The sequence below is a fragment of the Chrysochloris asiatica genome, unplaced genomic scaffold, assembly GCF_000296735.1.
Source record: "Chrysochloris asiatica unplaced genomic scaffold, ChrAsi1.0 scaffold00097, whole genome shotgun sequence".
Lineage (NCBI taxonomy): Eukaryota > Metazoa > Chordata > Mammalia > Afrosoricida > Chrysochloridae > Chrysochloris > Chrysochloris asiatica.
In genome coordinates this window covers 10,082,421-10,092,239 of record NW_006408615.1, presented here as the reverse complement: position 1 = coordinate 10,092,239, position 9,819 = coordinate 10,082,421, and the positions used below count along the sequence as shown (strand labels likewise).

The window sequence follows — 9,819 nt, the reverse complement described above, 5'->3', positions numbered from 1 at the left end:
CAGCAGTATTAGCAGTACTAGGAAGGGTCTGAGCAGCAGTACTAACAGTAGGCAGTCTAGCAGCAGCAGTAACAATGTTAGCTGTAGTAGGAAGCGCAGTGGTGGGAGCAGGAGCACTAGCAGCCGAAGGAGTACTAATACTAGCAGTAGCAGCAGCAGTCGTCCCAACACTAAGGGCAGTACTGCCAGTACTATCCTGGGAACTTGGAGTCTGTGGAGGTCACCTCCCTTAGCTCTGCCCAGCTGAGGGGACTGTTGGAGCAGCTCCAGGCAGTCCTTCACATGCACTAGGAAAGGTGGTCGTCGGCCCATCCCCCTTGGCCCACCAGAGGACAGTTCCTCCACCCTCTCTTCCCCTACGTCCCAGTACCTTGAGAATCCGGCGTCCCTGGATGCCTAAGGGGTCCTGGTGGATTTTGATCATGAGTGGATTCTGCAGGATGTCTACGTCCTTAGCAGAAATGGTCCGCAAATCCGTGGACATGAAGAGAGGGGCCGCCAGCACTGTCCACAGGGCCATCTGGGACTGGGCTTCCTCAAAGCTGAGGCCAAAGTTCCCAATGAGCAACTGTCAGGCAAAAAGGGGCGCTCAGATTTGCCAGAGGTCAATGGAAGAGAAGACAGGGTGGGGAAAGATGTCCAGGCTGGGGGTCTGGCTCAGAGACCACCACTCCCACAGTGTGGCCTTGTGAGAGAGCTGCATCACTTTGATCCGAGTCTGTTTCGTTTGTTTTTAACCCAGAAACGGGGCAGTAATGTGCTCTGGAGTGGGACATGCTCAGATGATTGGGCTGAAAGCATTTCTAAACTAGGACTCAGCACAGGTGGAAACATCCACCCCAGGTGGCAATGGTGGGGAACCAGACCTACACAGAGTCCCTCCTCCCATCACCCCAACCTGCCCCAACCACAGCTGACTGGACCAAGAGGGGGCCAAGCCACAGGTGGAATCCCAACCATCTCCACAAATATAACACTGGTAAGCTGTGAGTCAATTCCATCTCCTGGCCCGCCTCCCACGTGTGCCGAGACCTGCTCCGTGGGGTTTCCATGGCTACGACCTACAGGAAGCAGATTGCCAGGCATGTCTTTCGAGGTGCCTCTGGGTGGGTTCAATCCTCCAACCTTTCAGCTCCTCATCAAGCATCTGTACCACGAAGACTCATGAAGTACTCACTCATCACAATTTAACAATGCAATTCAGAGGGAAATAGTATAGCATGTTACTATTTCCAGCTGAGGACTCAAGATTCATGGGAAGAGAGGGACTGAGAGCTGGAGGCCAGGAGGCAGACTTGCAGAGTGTGCCCTTTGGTCATGTAGATTATTATATATGCCTGAGTGTTATAAAAAAAAACCCAACTAAATCCAATAGCGAGAAATACTGTTAACTGATGGTACATGGAGGGGATTATAATCATTGTAATGAAACAAGGTGTATGATTTTGTTGAGTGTAAAACTGATGATCTGCCCTGTAAACTTTCATTCAATTCACAATAAAAATTAAAAAACAACAACAATGCAATTCAGACGTGCCAGACACTGTGGCAAGCATTGTAAAGGGTTATCTCGCTGACTCCTCAGTACCACCCTGTAGCAGGTAGCCTGTTCTATTTCCATTTTTCTAGGATGGAACTGAGGCACAGGAAGCACCTGAGTGACCTGTTCACAAGAAGTGACAAGAGCTTGAGCTAGAACTCCATCCCACTCACAAGGACCGTGTAGAACAGACAGGAACTGCCCCAGAGGTTTCCGAGGCTGTCAATCTTTAGGAAAGCAGACGGCCTCATCTTTCTACAGAGAAACAGCTAGTGGGTTCAAAACACCAACCTTTCGGCTAGCAGCCTAGTGCTTAACCCACTGCACCACCTGAGTTCCTTACAGCTCCTAAGCAGGCTTATTCCATTTCTGCAGGCTTGTATTGGTCACAACTATGGAGTCTTGGTGTGGCGCTGTGGGAAACGACTGGACTGCTAACCGAAAGGTCGGCAGTTCGAACTCACCAGCTAGCTTATTCCTTGGGAACACTGTATCAGGGGGCTATGAGCTGGCACCCACTTGAAGGTACTTAACACCAACAGCGTAGTCATTGGGTTAGTCAGTGCTTGCTGACTAAGTGAAGAGAGAGCTCTAAATCCTACCTGTGGAGATGGGCAGGACTGGGCGGGTTTTACAGAAGACAAAGGGGTACTAGGACATTGAAAGAGGAGACAGAGTTTGTGAACTGATGGGGCAGGGGGCAGTCCCCAGCCACGGGAGTAACCAGAGAACAGGGAAGATCCACAAAATTCACCCGCGGTGGACTAACACCTTATACAACAGTCTGCTGTTTCCCAGGGCCCTCCAAAACATTCTGATCCAAAGGTGGGGATGGGGCCCTGGACCCAGGCACCCCAGGCACTCTGATGCAACTGGTTCTGGGGCACATTTTGGAATCACTGACCTAGAACCTGGCAATGGCACCCCTCCCCACTGGTACCATGTCTGGGTCGTTCCAGTGCCCAGGGCCAGCCGCCGGCTGCAGTATGTCCTGGTGCTCCACAAACCAGTCCAGGATGGAGAGCACACTCCCCCAGGAATCCTGGATGTCATCGTAGTTGCGCCATAGGTTGCAGATGTCAGCCAGCAGGGTGTAGTTCACCTGCAAGTGGAGAGAGGCCCAGCCAACACCAATCACACCCTGCTGCCATGAGGCCCTCCTGGGGACTGGGAGCAGAGGAGAGACACCAGTATGCGGAAGCCAAGAGACAGGGCCCCAGGGTATGAGAAGGCACGCCCTGCTTCAAGCTGTCAGGGGGCATTGCTGGTGCTACAAGCCTACCCCACTCTCCCATGCCAGCTGGGGTCAACGCACAACCCCACCCACTGCATACCCGCCTCCCTCCGGGGCGTCTTCAAGTCTGATCCTCCCCTTCTTAGAGTCAAATGTGCCAAAGGACTCTGGGCAGATGTCTGCAAGGCCCTCAGGGTCTTAATGCCTCCTAGCCCACTCAGTACACCCAAGGTTCTCATCACTTGCTGGGGACTTTGAAGGAGCACACATGCTTCCCCTGCCTTGGATGTCAGTCTTCTAGCCCACCCAACACAGACTTCTTGGCTGGGGTCCCCCTTTAGGGTACTGAAGACCCTCTTTCTCAATACCAACAAATCAACACTTGGGCTGAGAGGGGGAGTAGTCTTGACACCGTGGGGGCCTCCTTCCTGACATCTGGCAAGAGGTGGTGACGAGTTCTGGGTATAGGGAGCACTGCCAGGCAGGCCCATAGAATGACTTACCTTGGGGGGCAGGCCCCCCTCGTAAGCTGGCCAACTGCAGGAGAAAGCAATGGGGTGGCCTGTAGCATTCAGGGCAGCAGCCATCTTGGGGTACCCTGGAAAGCCCAAATCCCATGTTTCAGGATGGAAGGTCACAAGAGGCATCCTTGATAGGTCTCAGTCCAAACCCCTCACTGAGCTCAAGAAAACACAGGCTTAACAGATGCCCATACCCAGAGCCCCGTATTTTCTGGGTGGGTCACAGAACCATCCCATTTTCAGGGACCCTAGGAGCCAGAACCCCTCAAGTCTCAAGGTGAGAGAAACTGAGAAACACCCAGGCAGTGTTTCGTTCTGCTGTGCATAAGGTCGCTATGAGTCAGTGGGTAACGACTCAGTGGCACCTAATAACAACAACAAGCTCCCAGAGGCCAGAGGTAGACTAGGCTCAGTGAAGTGGGCATCATCCCTCCCTGTGTCCCTGATCAATTCCTGATTGATCCCCGATTGCCCCAGTCAGCCAGGGGACCCACCGCGAGCCCGCTCCTGGGGGGTGGAGTAACAGCCATCCAGTTTCAGCATGTCCACCTTCCACTTGGCGAAGGTTTCCGCATCCTGAGTCACCTTATCGAGCGTGGTGCCTGGGTAACCCATGCAGGTAAAGCTGCCCAGGTCGGCGTAGATGCCCAGTTTCAGGCCCAGGGAGTGAGCCTGTGGGAGGTTGAAGAGAAACGGTGGTCACGGGCAAGGACCCTCAGGGTCAGGCCCGTTAAACCTCCAAAGGCTCCACACTGCCCAAAGGAGGGTCCCAGCTTGCAGGCCTGGCTTGGCCCTGCCCGGTCCCCGCACACTCCACCCAGGAGCTGTTTCTTCCCTCTGGGCCTTGACTACCATCATCCCCCTGCCTCAAAAGCAGCCTCTCTGGGTTCAACTCATGGACCGCCTCCCCCAGGAAGGCCTCCAGAAATTCCAGGCTGGGTAAGATGCTCTTCCTGGCTCTCACCCACCACAATGGGACCAACATCCACCTGTCTGTTCCCCACCACAGCCTGTGGCTCACATAGTCAGCCAGGTGGGCAATGCCATTGGGGAAGCGCTTGGGATCGGCCACTAAGTTGCCTTTGTCATCACGTCCGGTCATCCAACAGTCATCAATATTGAGGTATGTGTAGCCCAGGTTCCGCCACCCATCCTGTGCCAGCCGGTCAGCCATCTCCATGAAGAGCCGCTCACTGTCCAGGAGGGAGGGAGGGGACTGCTCAGTGCCCAGCTCGGTCTCCCCACCTCACAGCATGTCGGAGGTGGACTCTAAGGGTGAGTCCTTGCTGGTGCTGGAGTGACTGGGATGGGCTGCCCTTCCAGCTGTCTTCCAGTGATTATCACAGGGGTTGGGTCCACCCACAGAAGCCTCAGGCAGGTCATGGGACTGACTGGCTGTTGGACCTCCCAGAAGACACCTGACTAGCCTCAGGTAGACAGCTGCAGCTATACCCTCTTTTTTAGCTGACGCTCCACTCCCGCCCTACCCTGCAGGCCCCTCAGGCTCAGTGGGGGTCTTACCTGATGCAGTTCTTAGGGTCCTCTTGACAGTCAATATTGCAGCGGAAGCGTTCCCAGGCCAGCCAGCCCATGGGTGGCGTTGATAGAAGCCCATTGTCCAGTGCCAGCGTCTGGGTCGTGAAGACCAGCAAGGGCACTGCCAGCCACATGGGGGGGGAGGAGGTGACTCTGTGTAAGGGGCTCCTCAAGGGCCCCGGCCCTCACCCCACCCTGAAGACATTGCCTGCTGGCACATTAGGGGAATCAGAATCTTGGCTTGAGACAGAACTGGCTCGAACAGGGCAGAAAGTGGAAACGTCTGGAACCAAGTGATGGGTCTGCTCCCTGACTCCCCATGGGCAGGGCCACTGCAATGTTGCTAGCAAAGACTAACACCTGAGATCACATCTCCCCCTGACCAGCTCCCAGACCCCTAGACACATATTCTGGCCAATGCCTTCTCCTGGGGCCTCAGTTTCCTTATCTGTACAGGGCTGTTCTCAACAGGGTCACTATACATAGGATAGGGTCTCCGCGCTTTGGGGGAACTGATTCCTGGAAGGAAGTACCTCCCTTCCTCCTTTTGGCTCCAATTTTAAGGAACAAGCCTCCCCACTAGATACTGAAAGATGAAAAGTTTCTCCAGATAGCCCCCAGCGGCCCCCGCAGTCTCACTACCTGTCAGCAGCAGCATTGCTCCGGGACTGTCGCAGGTCTTTCACCAGCTTCCTGTGTTGGCCTTTGGGTGCTGAGAAACGTTGGCAAAGCACTGGAGTCGTGACAGGCTGGGTGGCACTGCCGCCTTTGACTCTCACGCGGCCCTGAGTGGCCTCACTACCCCACCCACTTCCCGGAGTCTAGATCTTCACAAACACCAAGCAAGGGGTCTTTGGGTGTTAGACCTCACCCTCCCTGCGGTGTGGAGAGCCCTCCGCCCGGCCAGAGAGGGCTACAGCCGGTCCGAGGCCGCCCAGCAGAGACGGAGGCGCGGGGTTAGGATTAGGCTCCGATCTCTCCCACTCTCCCACCCCCCAACACGGGCCCGAGCTCCCGACCCTGGTCTCCGAAGGCAGCAGGCCTAGCGTCCCGGCGCGGGGAGTCCCCAGCCCGCTGTACTAACCTTCCCACTGGCTCAGAGCTGCCGCCGCTTCCGACTCCCGCGCGGGTGACGGCTCGCTCAGTCACCTGATTCGCGAAACGCTTTCCATGGGAGGCGAGGCCTTACGCCAACAAACCTTCCGGGTGGAACCTATCAGAACGTCCCAAGCAACGTCTTGCCCTGTCCCCCAAGTACCGAATTCTCACAGTGCCCCGCCCCCTCCGGACCTCCCAATGCACCGCCCCTCGGAGCCTTCCAATGTACCGCCCTTCCGAACTTTCCAGGGTACCGCCCCCTCCGGGCCTCCCAATGCCCCGCCCTCCCGAACTTCCCAGTGTACCGCCCCCTCCGGGCCTCCCAATGCACCGCCCCTCGGAGCCTTCCAATGCCCTGCCCTTCCGAACTTTCACGTGTGCCGCACCTTTGGGCACCGGAGCAGAGAACGATGTCGTCTGTGCTCTGGTTACGCATCTTGGCAAGGTTCATGAGGACAGGGATGGTGTCTGGAACACGGTAGGCACTCAGTACATATCTGTGGAATGAATACCGAAGGTTTTGTTTGGAAGAAATGAGATAATATCCAGAAACATGGTTCATAGTACACCGTTTAAAAACGCTAAAACCCATTCTGATGGAAGTGATTCCCACTTAGAAAGAACCTGTAGGACAGAGTAGAACTGCCCCAGATTTCCCAAAGGAAGCAGCAGACAAGAAATCAAATGACATATTGCATTAGGCAAATCTGCTGCACAAGACCTTTGTAAAGTGTTGAAGAGCAAAGATGTCAGCTTCAGGACTAAGGTGCACCTGACCCAAGCCATGGCATTTTCAATAACCTCATATGCATGCGAAAGCTGGACAGTGAATAAGGAAGACCGTAGAAGAACTGATGCTTTTGAGTTGTGGTGTTGGAGGAGAATACTGAAAGTGCCATAGGCTGCCAAAAGAACTAACAGATCTGTGTTGGAAGAAGTGCAGCCAGAGTGCTCCTTGGAGGCCAAGATGGCCAAACTTTGTCTCTCATACTTTGGACATATTGTCAGAAGGGACCAGTCACTGGAGAAGGATACCATGTTTGGTAAGGTGGAGGGTCAGAGAAAAAGAAGAAGACCCCCAGCGAAATGGATTGGCACTATGGTAGCATCAGTAGGCTCAAGCGTGGTAGCAATTGTGATGTTGGCCCAGGACCAGGCAGTGTTTCAGTCTGTTGTGCACAGTGCTGCTATGAGTCGGTCCTGACTCCATGGCGCCTAACAACAGCAATGGTAGCAGACTGCCATATCTTTCTCCCACAGCTGATGGTTTCAAACCACCAACCTTTAGGTCAGTAGCCAAGCTCTTTAACCACTGTACCACCAGGGTGCCTTTCAGAAGTTTTAGTGAAAGATAATAAATACCATGGGAAGGTGCGGACAAGCAGCCTGGATGGTAGACAGCTCCTGATCTGACACTCAGCCATCTGTTACCTGGTAAGGGACTACTCACCCAGGGGCTCTGTGGATTCTTCCCCTTATTCATACATCAAACATTTATAGATGAACTACTTGTGCCAAATGCTTTATGCTAGCCACTGGGCATCTCAAACATAAAAAGCTCCCAAACCAATAAACTGGTTTATTGTCTATTAACACCTGCCAGTTTCTCTGACTCTATGAATACCAATTCTCCTTCCAGGCTCTGAGGTGAGAAACCTCAGAGCTGTCCCACACCACCATATCCATCCCAAAGTGAACCCTGTGCTCTCTGCACAGGATATCTTTCTTTAAACAGACAATAAACACATGAATGCAGGGTGGAAACTTCAAGTCCCTAGTTGGAATACTGAAGGAGTCTATCAATGGAATCCTCCAATCCTGATGAAATGCTTTTCTTCATATAATCCAGCTTCTCAGATTATTTGCTCAGCATACAGATTGAGTAAATATGATGAAAGAATACAATCCTGGTGCATACCTTTCCTAATTTTAAACCATTTGGTGTTCCCTTGTTCTATTCTAACAACTGCCTCTTGGTCCATGTACGGTTTCCTCATGAGCACGACTAAGTGTTTCGAAATACTCATTTTTTGCAATGTTGTCCATAGCTTGCCATGATCCACACAATCTAAAGCCTTTACATAGTCAATAAAGCACAGGTAAACATCTTTCTGGTATTCTGTGTTTTCAGCCAAGATCTAACTGATGTCAGTAATGATGCTTCTCGTTCCACGGCTTCTTCTGAATCCAGCTTGAACTTTTGGAAGTTCTCTGTCAATGTATGTTTGCAGTCATTTTTGTATTATCTTTAATCAAACTTTACTCGCATGGGCTATCAATAATATTGTCAACCTGCAATATACAGATGCTACAACCTTGTTTGCTGAATGCCAAGAGGACTTAAAATACTTACTGATGAAAGTCAAAGACCACAGCCTTCGGTGTGGATTACATCTCAACGTAAAGAAAACAAAAATCCTCACCACTGGACCAATAAACAACATCCATATCAATGGAGAAAAGATTGAAGTTAGCAAAGACTTCATTTTGCTCAGATCAATCATCAACACTCACAGAAGCAGCAGTCAAGAAATCAAACAACGTATTGCATTAGGCAAATCTGCTTCACAAGACCTTTTTAAAGTGTTGAACAGCAAAGATGTCAACTTGAGGACTAAGGTGCACCTGACCCAAGCCTTAGTATTTTCAGTAACCTCATATGCATGCGAAAGCTGGACAGTGAATAAGGAAGACTGTAGAAGAACTGATGCTTTTGAGTTTTGGTGTTGGAGAAGAATATTGAAAGTGCCATGGGCTGCCAAAAGAACCAACAGATCTGTGTTGGAAGAAGTGCAGCCAGAGTGCTCCTTGGAAGCCAGGATGGTCAGACTTCGACTCATACTTCAAACATATTGTCAGGAGGGACCAGTCACTGAAGAAGGATATCATGTTTGGTAAAGTGGAGGGCCAGTGAAAAAGAGGAAGACCCCCCAACGAGATGGATTGGCACAGTGGCAGCAGCAATGAGTTCAGGCGTAGCATGATTATGTAGTTGGCCCAGGACTGGGCAGTGTTTCATTTGGTTGTGCATAGGGTCACTATGAGTTGGTACCGACTCAATGGCACCTAACAACAGCAACAACATGAAGTCCTGGTGTGGCGCTGTAAGATAAGCACTGGACTACTAATAACCACAAGGGTGGTGGTATCACAGATATATGTACTGAGTGCCTACTGTGTGCCAGGCACCATCCCTGCCCTCAAATTGATCCTGAATCAGACTCTCCGTGCTCCCAACTCAGTCCAGCTCCGACATCTAGTGCTTCTACCTACATTTGTTCTCTCCACACCAGCCAGGGTGAATCCTTCAACGCTAACAGCTCAGGTGACTCTCTGCTCCAACACTCTGCAATAGCTGCTCATCTCATTTTGGAATAAAAGTTCCCCCACATAGCCTGACCTCCCACCTCCTCACTGCCTCCCAGCCACACTGGCCACCTAGCAGTTCCTCAAACTCGGAGGCATAGGTCTGCCTCAGGGTCTTTGTACTAGTGCCTTCTGCTGGGAGGCTGTTTATCCGGACAAATCAGCGTGGCTGGTTCCAATACTCCTTTAAGTATTTGTCAAATATCGCCTTTAAATTAGGCCTACCATGACCGCTTTGTTGAAACACGCAGCCTTCTCACTCTCACAATTCCCAATCTGCCTTACCTTGCTTCATGGTTTTCCACAAATCAAAGACCACTGAGATGGTACAGAACCTGGAAATGTTCCCTTCTGATAGACATAGGTCGCCATCAGCTGTAGCCTACTGATGGCACTAGCAGTAGCACCAACTATTACTCTCTATAGATCCGTGTTGGAAGAAGTGCAGCCAGAGTGCTCCTTAGAGGCCAAGATGGCCAAACTTCGTCTCTCATACTTTGGACATATTGTCAGAAGGGAACAGT

The 9,819-nt window shown here is 51.9% G+C and overlaps 1 protein-coding gene across 1 annotated transcript in view; it reads right to left on the bottom strand.

Annotated features, from left to right (window-relative positions):
• The window catches only part of NAGA (N-acetylgalactosaminidase, alpha-), a 32,454-nt gene that overhangs the window by 11,896 nt on the left and 10,739 nt on the right, over positions 1-9,819 (bottom strand). The window contains exons 5-11 of the mRNA XM_006866914.1: positions 5,824-5,980; positions 4,817-4,952; positions 4,317-4,488; positions 3,790-3,967; positions 3,278-3,372; positions 2,481-2,642; positions 371-568 (exon numbers count right to left, since the gene is read on the bottom strand). Of these exons, the coding sequence (XP_006866976.1) occupies positions 371-568; positions 2,481-2,642; positions 3,278-3,372; positions 3,790-3,967; positions 4,317-4,488; positions 4,817-4,952; positions 5,824-5,980 (1,098 nt within the window). The remainder of the gene's footprint in view (positions 1-370; positions 569-2,480; positions 2,643-3,277; positions 3,373-3,789; positions 3,968-4,316; positions 4,489-4,816; positions 4,953-5,823; positions 5,981-9,819) is intronic.